This window comes from Neolamprologus multifasciatus, chromosome 20, assembly GCF_963576455.1.
Source record: "Neolamprologus multifasciatus chromosome 20, fNeoMul1.2, whole genome shotgun sequence".
In the NCBI taxonomy this organism is placed as follows: Eukaryota; Metazoa; Chordata; class Actinopteri; order Cichliformes; family Cichlidae; genus Neolamprologus; species Neolamprologus multifasciatus.
Window position 1 is genome coordinate 6,818,940 of NC_140458.1, and position 12,893 is coordinate 6,831,832.

General features: G+C 39.3%; 1 protein-coding gene across 2 annotated transcripts in view; it reads right to left on the reverse strand.

Moving 5' to 3' along the window:
* Positions 1-12,893, reverse strand: part of acap3a (ArfGAP with coiled-coil, ankyrin repeat and PH domains 3a) — a 71,345-nt gene that overhangs the window by 2,809 nt on the left and 55,643 nt on the right. The window contains exons 11-24 of one of the 2 annotated variants that reach the window (XM_085145237.1): positions 12,046-12,158; positions 10,712-10,763; positions 10,316-10,416; positions 9,501-9,612; positions 8,922-9,130; positions 7,697-7,766; positions 5,966-6,060; positions 5,654-5,871; positions 5,467-5,553; positions 5,202-5,294; positions 4,891-5,117; positions 4,665-4,774; positions 4,110-4,220; positions 3,958-4,019 (exon numbers count right to left, since the gene is read on the reverse strand). In XM_085145237.1, coding sequence (XP_085001363.1) covers positions 3,958-4,019; positions 4,110-4,220; positions 4,665-4,774; positions 4,891-5,117; positions 5,202-5,294; positions 5,467-5,553; positions 5,654-5,871; positions 5,966-6,060; positions 7,697-7,766; positions 8,922-9,130; positions 9,501-9,612; positions 10,316-10,416; positions 10,712-10,763; positions 12,046-12,158 — 1,660 coding nt within the window. Of the gene's footprint in view, positions 1-3,957; positions 4,020-4,109; positions 4,221-4,664; positions 4,775-4,890; positions 5,118-5,201; positions 5,295-5,466; positions 5,557-5,653; positions 5,872-5,965; positions 6,061-7,696; positions 7,767-8,921; positions 9,131-9,500; positions 9,613-10,315; positions 10,417-10,711; positions 10,764-12,045; positions 12,159-12,893 lie in introns of both variants that reach the window. The other variant, XM_085145236.1, reaches the window with a different exon arrangement.

The window sequence follows — 12,893 nt, forward strand, 5'->3', positions numbered from 1 at the left end:
TTTTAGTATCATATTAGAAGACAAAGAGGAAAACATAGGTAGAAGTTAGTGTTAACACACACAAGTACTGTAAATTCTGAGATGCACGTTTTTTTGTTTTTTTTTTGTTTTTACAATATTACAATATTCAAAGAAATTGTACAGAAAACAGTCAAGAGACAGGAAAAAAGAAGTACAGGAAAGTTAGAAATGGCCTGTTAGAAGTTAAAGTGTTAATAGATTTTGCGTTTATATACACAACAGTCACTGTAGACACACTGAGCTGTACAACACCTAATCCTTCAATGGCTTAATGCTTTGTCGACGACATCATTCATCTTGTAAAAACTGAGACCTTTTGGAGAGTGTTTTGGTGGTGTTGACACCACGTACTGCACAAAAAAGGAAAGGCTGAGAGACGGCATGTTTTCAAAGTGCTTTCAATCCATCAATGATGAGAAACAAGGCGGAAATGAGCGAGCTACCCTTCCTGTCAATGTCATATCGTTTAAACAGTTTTACCTGGCAAATAAAAGAATGGGACTGTACAAAAATTATTAGGAAGGTTTGTGGAGTCAGAAAATAGTTGGCGGCAAAATAGTTTCTCCAACTAAATTTACTCAAAGGAGCTAAACCAGTAGCTGTAAGCATTGGCATATTATACTGTCTAAGCTTATCATAAGACTTTTTCTATAGTGTCAATTACAAAATAACACCATTAGGCAGTAATGATGCTGAAATTCTTTCCAGTGGATAGCGTTTATACAAACTAATCTGGAAATCATAAACATCCCTACTATAATCATCTTTAGACAGTCCCAGATTGTTAAGATTCTCCATATAAAACTAAAACTGGTAAAAACACTTGTGCTCTCTAAAAGCTCTGCAAGCTTTCTTTGGTTTGAGCTAAACCCCAACAGTCTGTAGCATTTCTGAAGGGAGTCTGTCTGTATTTTTATGAAGGCTTTAGATAACACACTGTCGCTAACTGCAAGCTAGCAAGCGGGTCAAACAAAAAGTGTTGAGCTGCCAGGTTCGCTGTTCTTGTCACCCAGCCAACAGATGATTGCAGGAGAGGGTGGTTCAGTCTGTTTGCATTAACTGATTTCTGCCATGGACGTCACCTCATGCACTGTTGTCGTGATTTGGTATTATATAATATGGATATTAACATTTTCCAACAATATTCAATGTTACATAGTCACGTATACTGGGTACAGAACTTTAAAAATAAGCAACTGGGCTTCAGTGGACCTGGGCATCAGCCACCCATGCAATATAAACTAACAAACAATATAAGCCTAGGCGTGACACATCTGATTACCATAAACAAACATTTTAACATACAAATACTGTATATACAGCAACATGGTAGTTTAGAGTGACTTATCAAAAACCTTCCAGTGCAGTTTCTCCTAAAGAATAACTCCACCAACAAGTGATTTTTATATCATATTGGGAACATTAATATCGTTCTGTGTGGTTGTGGTGTTAATCCCCCCCCCCCAAAAAAAATCTATATCCAGCTTAAAAAAATACCATCTGCCTTGCTGTTAAGCGTAATACAAAAAAATACTGATTATCTGTACTGAAATAGTCATTGCACTATGGCTCTGAGAGTCCTGTCATATATTAAAAAAAATTAAAAGTGCATCATTTTGCGTTTAATGAAAAATAAAAGCTTCACTTAATCAATCTTTTAATCACTACGCAGAAATAATTCTCACATCATTTTCTCTCCATTACGGTTATTGCAGCTTCACAGTTTCCCCTCATGAAGTTATTTAAATAAAGAGTTCCTCCACTATTTTACTCTTTTATTAAATAATGGAGGTTAATTTCTGAAAAATTGATTCAGTTAAAAACAAGTAGGAAAGAGAAACTGGCTGAACCCCCCTGTGGCTGTTTTTTTTTTATTATTACTGGTAAACAAACACATGCTGACTCCTGAAGGGTTTTTCCTCCTTTGGTTTCAATATTTATAAGATTTCTTTCATTTTAGCATATTTATAATTCAACCAATTTCCTATTACAGTGGCTCTTTACGCCATGCTAACTTTCAAAACATAGTTTTTCAGCATTTAAATGAAACTGATGCCCCTAACAGCTATTTTGCTCCTGAACCATCTTCAACTTGCTGGCTGACCTTAAAACTTTTATATCCATCAGCTCATTTGCATATGTGAGGCTGTGGATGGCATCCTGTGTACCATTTCACACTGTAGAGGTGCAAGTTTCTGGTTTGCTAATAAGATAAGAAGCTACCATATTAACGTCATAAGACCTGAACTCTTTCATTGCATGCATTTTTAATTTCTCTCTGCTATTTGGGCTGATTCGACCTGATGAATGTAAAAATAAAGAATTATCTTTTTACCTGATTTTGCTCTACAAGGGTCTGATATCCACATATGAGGACATTCGTTTTAAATGTTGATAGAACAGTGGCAGTATAATGTCTTTGAAGTGGATATCAGGCCCTTGTAGAGCAAAATTTAGTAGTTAGTAGTATTTAGTCTAGACAACCCAAAATGTGATGTCCCCATATGTGAACATATGGGGACTGCAGGTCCAGGAGGTTAAAGTTATGGAAGTCTGTGGAAGACATTGCTGTTGCTGTTGTACTTTCCTCACAACCATATAGGCTCAAACCATAGTTTCAAGTAATACTGAGTAAAACTTGCATGCAGTTAATGTTGTACATGTTGGTCATTATTCAAACCAAAAAACTCTATATATGACTTGTTGTCTTGACCTTGAATTGGGAATAATACCACAATGGTATTAGAAACCAAAAGTTTATAACTATTAGATTGTGCATACAACAAGCTTGGGTTTGACAAGCAGATCAGATTTTCAGCTTTAAGTAGATGGCGACCATGTTTTCAATCTGCATGTGTGGATTCAAGTCCATAAGAGCACAAGTCTAATGATCTCCATTTGGTAAAGTTTTGTTTCTGTGTACAACTTGTGGGATTTACACACTGACAACTGGAGACATCATATGTAAGTTGTTATTCTTACAGTAGTACATCCTAGTTCACTTTGAGGACACATGCATAGTTAGTGGTCTGTTAGTTGAAAGGTCAGCATTCACACTGTGATCACAAAATTTACATGACCGGCACCCTCACTGATAAGTCTTAAGATTTCACACGTTTTGCTGTGCTGTGCTTTGTTTTAAACAACTTCTAAATTCCTGGGAAATCTTTAAAAGAAAGTATAGTGTGTAAAGTTAGCATATACCAAAGAGCCACGTGACAGACAAATATACAGATATCCTCATCACTTTGATCAACATCATCATTTTCCCATGGCACACATCTCTAATACAACACCTCAATGTGTCTTGGGTAGTTTTGCCATGTCTACTAGAAAAACTAAAGAGGCTTTTACTTCAGGAACCAGACGTGTCTAAAACAGGGAATCCCACAAAATATACACCCCGACCACATGATGAAATGAAACCTAATACTTTTGAGTTCTTTGGTTCAGAGCTCCCTGTATCCTCTGAAACCCTCAAACAAAGTCCTAGATTGGTCCCGAATACTCTGCTGATGACATTATTTAAGGTCCACTCCCGGCCTCATAATAACTAATAGATTTCTAACGTTTCCCTGGCAGTGATTTCTCTGCCACACCTGGCCAATTTATTCTGTTTTTGGTCCAAACTGACATCGTTAAAAGTAGATTAGGAACACTGAGTTCCTGTTAGAACCTGAGAAGGGAGCGGCCGGCTGCTAGGTTTGCGGAGAGAAACATGACAGATGTAGAGAAGAAGAAAATTGGGTAGTAAAAAGTCTTTCAGACGAACATGAAGCCTAAGATCCCCAAACATGTGTCTTCATGCGTCTATTGGCACCCCCTACATTAGTTCAACCTGACCTGATTATTATGAAGCTGCTATATTGAGACAGATAAACTCCTGAATGCATTTCTTATACTGCTGCTCAGTGGGGCTGCTGATTGGGTATTGACCTGGCTGTCCAAAGGGTCCTTCTGACTCCCGCATCTCATCGTTCATACGGGCAAGACGCAGCCTAAAGGAAAAAATGAGAAATCAAAAAGAGGACGTTAGTTATTTGAAAAACACTTAATGGACTCTATAGTGTGTAAGTAAAACAACATACAGCGTGACTATATCTGCGTTGGCTTGCTGCACAGCTATACTCAGCGGATCCTGGCCATCCTCGTCACCATCGTTCTGTGTAGCTCCTCGTTTGAGGAATAAACACACCTGCCTGGAAAGACAAAAGAAAACAAGATCAATTATAACCAGACCTCAATGGCAATAATTTTTAAAAATATTTCAACCACAAGTTAGGTTACGTTTCTTTTACACTCGATGTATCTGTAAACGTAAGGAAGGTTTAGTCTGTTTCCTTGTTGCAACCGGGGGCCGTGCTTTGAGAAGCCTGGCACTATTGGAGTGAAAATATGATTTATAGCCACTTTCAGTCAAACAATGGTTTTCATGGGAGAACAACAAGCCTGAACTTCTCATAAAAGGAAAAGTCAATTCTTTTAAATCACTCATGCATGCCTTTTAACTAAGTTTCCTGCACGAGGCTCATTGTCCTGTACAAGCTTAGCATCACTCCAACAAAGCTCGCTTTACTGAACTGTAAACCATGTGTGAAGTGGTTAGAAATGCAGCGGGGAGAGTAAAACTCCTCATGACTCACCCCGTGTGTCCCAGATACGTGGCATGATACAGGGGCCCCCTCCCTCTCGCGTCTCTTTGGTTGACGTCAGCAGCGTTCTGGAGCAGAAACTCACAGGCAATCAATGAACCCTAAAACAAAGCAGAAGTGAAAAGATGTTTACATTGGATTATGTCATAATCAGATTTTCTGTCTAATGAAAGACCGATGTGAGAAGTTTCCAGACCTCTTCGGTCGATTCACTCACCCCGATCACAGCCTGTATGAGGGGCGTTTTTCCTTCGTCTTCCTCGGTTACTAAATTGACATCAGCTCCATGAGCTAGCGCTGCAGCCATGACGGGGAGGTTACGAGCTTTCGAGGCTTTATAGAGCAGGGCTCCGGGATGAAGATCCCTTAGGTCCTCCAGGTCTGACGTCTCTGGCTCGGCCTCCAGCTCAGCCTCTCCGCTCGAGTCCTCGGACACCTCACACTCTGAGGACAGCGTAGCAAAACTCAGCAACAGCAGCCGCATACAAAAATAAAAGCAGCTCGTTACAGTTACTCCCCTGGACTCACCCTCCTCTGTGACGCTGTCCACTACTGAGCCAAACACCAGGATGTCCGTGCTGCCGTCTGTACTGCCTCCCAACCCGCTGTCGCTGCTCAGACCTGCCGGACCGGGAGGCGCCACAACATGGACACATTAGTCACAGCTGTCTCTTTCAGAGCGATTAGTGTCATTTTAATGGTGCAATAGTGAACACACAATCCAAGCCCTGTATTCCCATGCTTTAAAATGTGTGGTACAAAGGTGTGAGTGTCACAGTAGGGAGTTGCTTACTTCGAGGCCCAGATCCTGTATCAAAGTAGGAGAAGAGGGAGTCCAGCTCATCGGGACAGAACAGAGATTCTCGTCTGAACTTAGCAGCTGCTATAAGATGAACAGAAAGAAAGCTTTTATATGGTGTCTAATTTGTATGAAAAACACTGGAAAACGACATCGCTAAGCTGCATTTCACCTGACATACCTGAGGAGAAGGTGGAGGGGGAGATGTTTCCAGGCTCCTGTCGGTATCTCCGCCGTGTTTTGGGCACCGTCGTAGCGCTGTTGTGTCTTCGGCATTTCTTCACACTCCACCGCCGCTCCGACTTCCTCTCCCCGTTGATGAGTATCTCAGTGGAGCCCAGCTTCTTCAAGAATTTCTTCTCTACATATTTTGCCTTAATCCAGGCCTCTTTTTCTTGCCTGAACAAAACCACGTCACATACGACTTTTGATGTTAGTGCCTCAAAGGTCACATGTTTATAGATCAGATTAGCTGCGCTTCATCAGTTCTCACCTTGAGCTGGATGGTAATGGTTTCTTCAGACCTTTTTCCTGGCAGGAGCCTTCATAGATGTGGTTGATGACGCTGTTTCCGAGTTCACACATCAACTACGAGGAAATATGACAATGATTAGGAACTTAAAGTAATAGTTTGATAGTTTAGGAATTATATTGGGCTTTTTGCTAAAGGTTAGCTGAGATAACCCAGATCACTCCCTTGTCTTTTTGTAAAATATAAATGCTTGCTAGCTTAGCATAAAAACTAAAAATGGAAACTGCTAGCTTATCTAAGCTAAACAAACTCACCGTTGGTTTAACATTTCTGTTTTTAAACTAATTAAACAAACATAAAGCTCGTATTGGTTTCAGAGATACATTTTGATATGCATTTTGTGTATTTTGACTAGTTGCCTTTAGACCACAGTTAGGGCTGTGCGATATGACCAAAATCTCATATCCCGATATAAGAATTCTATCGTCCCCGATGCGTGAAACTATACATTTTTAGACATAAGTTGTAACGGCCGCCGTTTTCTTTGTGAGTATTTATTACACGGCGTGCTGCGGGGAAAAGCCTGTTCTAATGTTTGAGTCTAAGGTTTATTTTTTAGCACCTGGCGGCTCTTTTTTAATTCTCATCCGTAAATAATCTGCTCTTTCACATGATTCAGTTTATTTTGAAAAGTCTCAACAGGATCTTGAGCTTTATTGTGAAAGGTTTACGGACACAAGAGATGCTGTTACCGTCGTTGTTGCTAACGACAACGCATAAAAACAGGCGCTTGTCCGTCTGTAGTGTGGTTATATTAAATATAAGAGAAAGAGAGAACTTTAAGAAATTAATATAGCCACTACAGTGACCATCAAAACGATGAAAAAATATTGCCATAAACAGTTTATTTTGCGACACCACAAAACAAACGATAGCGTAAAATGAAACAATAGGTGTTTTTATATCGTCATCCGATATATATCCTTATATCGAACAGCCCTAACCACAGTTAATCTAATTTTAATTTTTTTTGTAATTTCTTAATAAATTTCAACTTTTGCCTTCTTTTCATTTTAGTTTCCAAAGTGGAGTTTCCAGTTTGGTTCATAATATTTAGTTATAATAGTTTTTATTTGTTTTAGTATTAGTGACATAGAAGCTTCTTTTTTTTTTACATTGATACATTATATACAATATAAAGTGGGTTATTTTATAACAACGTATTATGTTACGATATAAATACTTAAGTAATGGTCATGTAGATATCACATTCTCAAGAAACATGTTCACAAATGGTTTTGAAGATCAAAACAATTCCTGTATTTTTCTCTATTTTAGATCGTTTTATCAGTGCAAACTATCCTTTACTTTTATAAAAGTCTTATTATTGTTTTTATTTCAATTAATTCAGTGTTTTTAAACCATTTTTTCCACATAAGGTGTTCATTTTAGCTGGTTACAAGGATACTGCTTTGGAAAAAGCCAAACAAATAGGTTCAAATAGGACATACTATCATATCTTATATTTTTAATGTTTATGGAGGTGTGCATGCACAACAGTGTTTGACTGTTTGTCTGTTCGAACAGGTACACTCGTGTTTTAATGTGTGATTTCATCCAAACTGTGAAGCCTTTTGTCACAGTAGGTTTTAACAAGTGCTATAAGACAGTAATATCCATTTTTCATCTTCAGGTTATTCCAGTAATGCGTTAAAAACTGCCCCATGGCTGTTTAGCTGAGAGTAATTGTACCTTTAATAATTCTGGTTCCCACGAGTCCAGCGTGAGTGAGCGCACCTTTGAGCAGTGAACTCCAAGACTCCTGCAAGAGAAACATATTCAGAGTCCAGAGATGTGCTGTTGATGTCCTGTAGTCAAACTGTTTAGTGCTTAAAGGGGAAGAATTTCACTTTGTTAGGACTGTAAAGCAGCAGATGGCGTCCAGCTCGAGTAAACAAAAAGCAGTTTATATTCTTCTAATATGAAAAGATGCACCATGGCGTTGTGCGGTGACCTGATTTGAATCCCGGGCTCCTAATGTCATGCAAATCACTGTCTGGTATCTAGGCAACTGTTGCACGTTAGAAAAAAACTGCACTGAGCTACAAGAGGCCACGTCTGATCTCTCTGTGAGAAGAACAGTCCAAAGGAGGAGCATGAATATTCAACAGGTGGACACACACACACACACACACACACGCATACACACATTCAGGGACGGGATTTGAGATTACGTAAGCAGTGAAAATTGTGGCTGCAAAATAAACAAAACTGCTGAGGGATCGGACGCCTGAAAACGACCCTCAATGACGCCACAGTGTGATGTAATGAAACAAAAGTGCAAAGGAAGTGTTTATCTACAAACATGGTACCTCCATTCAGCAGCATTACATCATATCCAGCACTGAATGTAGCTATTCAATGACTTATCACTCTGTGAAAACTCTCACTCAAGGCACGACTGATCCAATAAGCAGTGTCCACTTTAATCTCTCAGCAGCGTGTGTGGCAGAACGTGCTCTCCCAACTTTAGCAGGCGGCTGGCACCTCTTCCTGTCCTCAGAGCCAGCAGCCGCCACACAGCACGAGGCAGGTTTAGAGGAAGCACTCAGATTCTTTAAGTCCACCCTAAAGATGCTTATCGTGCTTAATTGTGCAGTTTGACATTGAAAGGCTATTTTTACACTCGTCTTCTATTGGGAGGTCAATATGACTATGATGACCTTCCCTTTAACGTGACACTAGCAGACTCCAATGCTAAGCTAAAAGTGACAACCTACGGAAAATATGACAAAAACAACCCAGGACTGTGGAGCTGCTGGAATACTATCAGACAAGAATGAGTCAAGCTTCCTCTTCCAGAGGACTCAGTTCCCACGTGTTTACAGACTGTAGTTAAAAGAAGAGGAGATGGTATAGTATAGTAAACATGGCCCTGTCCAAACTTTTCTGAGAATAATGCAGGCGTTTTTTCTACCTGTGGATGCCGGAGCACTCGATGCACAGCAGGATGCCCAGGTTGATTGAGGCCCAGCGAGGGTCGGCCTGACCGCAGTCGCAGCATTGCTCGTTTCCCGGCAGACACTGGATCCGCTGCAGGATGGTCTCGCCCCGGGCACTGCGCTCCCGTGGCTCACTGGCTGAATCGATGCTGCTTGTGGATGGAGAGGCTGTTCTGTCCAGGTGCTACAAACAAATGCTATCAGTTAGGATGGAATTTCATTCAAGTTTAGTGAAACAAAGTATTACTTGTTATAAATTGAGAGGGAGTATGTGGAGTTGTGTCGATGTGAATTAAACTTTACAGATTAAACAAATGAGATAAAACGTTAACAAGTTTAAATATCCTAATAGGAACATCTGCTACGACTGGACTATTTTTTTTATAACAGGTATTTTAGTCTAGGGCATTGCAGCATAATTTATTAACTGATCATAGAGCAACTGTGGGTGTTAGATAAATAGATTATAGTGGAATAAAAAGTACCATATTTGAATTAAAACATGGAAAAACATCTCATAAACAAGCATTTTTTCCCCATTAGTTTTGACTCACCTCTATGTAGTACGTGTCTGGGCTCTCTCTGTAGGCTGAAGCGATGCTAGCTTGAACAGCCTGAATCCACGATTGTCTTAACTTCTCAGACTCAGCCTGAAGCATACAGCTCCTGAAACACGCCCACATTATATTCATGAATCAGAAAAAGGATTGTTGTAATACATTTATGATTACCTAAAGCACAGATTAAGAAAGATTAAAGTAAAGCAAGCCACCTCCTGATGCTGTACCTGCACAGCAGTGATTTGAACAAAGCAGTCAATATTTAATTTATTTTTTATGTGAGTTTAAATTTAGAGATACTTAGTAAATTGAAACTTTGTGATAAGTAACTTTAAAATTTGAGATATGGCCTGAATTCCTGTAATTATGACTGAGGTAGGATCTAGACCCTTGATGACCCTAAACTGGATGGATGGATAGGATTGATTGTTGTGGAATCATTTTCTCTTTCAGCTATAAAAGTCTCACATAGATGCGTGCTAATTTTGGCTAAGATTATTACCAAGGAACAACTTCTGATGGGAAAAATCTAATCCCAATATGGTGACTTCCTTCTCTAAAAAAACAACATGGTGGCAGCTAAATTACTATGTTGTGGCTTGAAAATGCAAAACCCAGAAATCAATGGGTCACTTTGCTACAGTCTATGATTATTACTAGACAAATAAACATGGCACAGACACACTTTGACTTGGTGGCGTCTCTAGAGGAAAAGTTACAGGATCACCATAGTCAGACCACAGTGATCTGAGCCATTGATCCCAGTATGGTCACCAGTTTATCATTATCATGGCATCGTGCTTATTTACTTGGAGGGGGAGACGACTTCAAAGCAGAACCTCCTCTCGATGTCCTCGCATGGTTTAACAGAGCATAGCCGGAGGTCCTCCACTACCACCGTCAGAGAATCCTGCAAACACAAAAACATCTTCTCATTCCTGCTATCATCAACACAGAAAACAGCCATTTTCCTTCTAGAATATACATTTTTCCTGACCAGCTGTTGGCTCCCCCTGAGGGTACACTGAGACCCGAGAGGTTAAGTATTCAGGCTAAAACAGACAGAGCAGTTTTTATTTTATGTTTATTACTCTCTGACCTGCTTAACATGCATAATTCAATGTAGATCACCATAAACAGCACTACTAAACTCTCACAAGCCACATCATCCCTAAAGAAAGCTGACATGGACTAATTTTATTTACCTTGAGCTTCTTCTGATAGACCAGCTGACTGTTTTGTATGGAGAACCACCGTCTAGACGGAGGGAGAGAAATAAAAACATTTGAAATGGGATGCATCACATCATCACAACCTTTTTAAGGTTATTTATTAGTAGTATTATAAAGTTTCTAAAGTAGGTCACCTCCTCTGTTTTTTGGATTATTTTTGGAATAACTGACTAAAATCACGGAGCCAAACAAATCTCCTGTTTTATAAAGAGATTCTCTAAGCCTTAAGAGATACAGGACCTTGACATATGGTTAAAAGCTCTGATCCCAGAGAACAAACCTTTGAGCTTCGGCTGGCTCCATCAAAGTTTGGTTGGCTGCTCTAACATATTCATCCCTCTATGTTAATAAAATCTTAATAACACCATGAATTCACCTTTAACAGCTTCTGTCTCTCCTAATCTATCCTTTGCTTAGGAGAAAGAGTCAAGCAAGCCTCCAGCAGGTCCTGGTGATGTATTGACGTCACAGTTTGCGTGATTAATGCATTATGCATAGCATGAGCTAGAACTGGTCCCCACTGAGGACTCGGTTAAATGCAGAGAACACATTTTCCTACATTAATAAAGGATAACATAAAACATTTACCATGTATTTATTTACAAATGTATTAACTATGACTATGCATCTAGTCTAGAATAATTTTTTGTTCCTTCTGCTTCAGGTTTTGCATTAAGAAACTCTTTAATGGCCCATCTATGTTAAAGGAAGATGATAAAAATGTATCTTCAAGGCTCTTTCTGACTGGAAATTCAAGATTTTATCCTCTTTAATTGAATCTGAGATTTTACTTTATATAAACTTTACTTTACTTATAAAGACAATTCATTATATTTTCTAAATTGTGTAATTAAAATGAACTACTAATAAATTCTAGTCCTATTAGTAAATAGGAATTTTCTTTATTTCTACTTAACCTTTTTCCTTCATGTAGTTCCTGCCTATTATGAAATATTCTATTGAGCAATATATTGAGCCTGCTTATTAATGCCATTTTGTTCGGTTGTGTTTATTGTTTTGTCCATAACTACTCGTTTTTAAGACATTTTCCTAACTTTTTTCTTTACTCGTCATTTCACCAAATTATTTACTAGAACTACTTTCGATAAGTTTGTCATTTTTGTGACTTAAAATGTTCCCTTTAAAACTTCACTCGGTTTTCAGAGTACCGGGGTTACCCTGGTAACCAAACTTTTCTTTATTGTGTGACATATTGTATAATGAAAGTAAAGCTGCTTTGTCAGATCTCTATGAAAAGGAGACGAGGCTCACGTAGCATAAATGTTTGTGTGGATTTTTGTAGTTACCTGTTCCAGGTCTTAAACGCATTGCTGGCCCTCTTGAACAGGTAGCCCTCCATCACCACACCATTAGGAGCATCCACGTTAAACTCCACCTTCGATTCGTCATAGGAAAAGTCCTGAAGGAGAAGAAAGGCAAAATAAATCCTGTCTGTCACAGATGGAAACCAAAGGCCTATTTACTGCCGGCAGGGTGTCGTTTTAACCTGTTAATGGCCAAATGAGGAAAACCAAACATTTTTCTGTAGTGAAGAGGCTGCATCTGAGGTATTCCTCGAATACCAGCATACATACTGTATATAAACCATCTGAATCATCATAACTCGTGTGATGTAGAAATGGTCACGTGTGAAGCTGCATCCCTACTAACTCTGTGGCACATTGGGAACAGATGTGACCGTGATGCAGATTATTACATAAACACAGTGATTCATGTGAAATTCGCCTTCAGCCTCTTTCATGACTGCCTTTACTGCTGGCCAATGGAAAAAAGCAAGCAGGTATGCAGGGGTGAAGGCCAAGTCGAGGCCCTGAAGGGTTGGAGGAAGAAATCATTTAAACTTCAGTGTTTTGGTAACCTACATTCTTAAAAGTAATTTCATATGCAGCAGGACAGAAGATTAACTTATCCAGTATTAAATTTCAGCTTTGCATGCATGCAGCCCGGAGAAAATAGCAGACCTAAGCGTCCCAGCAGAGCGGGTTTTAGGCTGTTTCTTGTTCAAATGTAGAGAACACATGAGCGTCCCTTCAAACTACTCTGCTGTTTCATAACAACGGGGGATATGCACACCATTAGCTTCTCGCTGCTTGTTTAAATAATAGAACAACTTGCTGCATTACACACGTCCCCG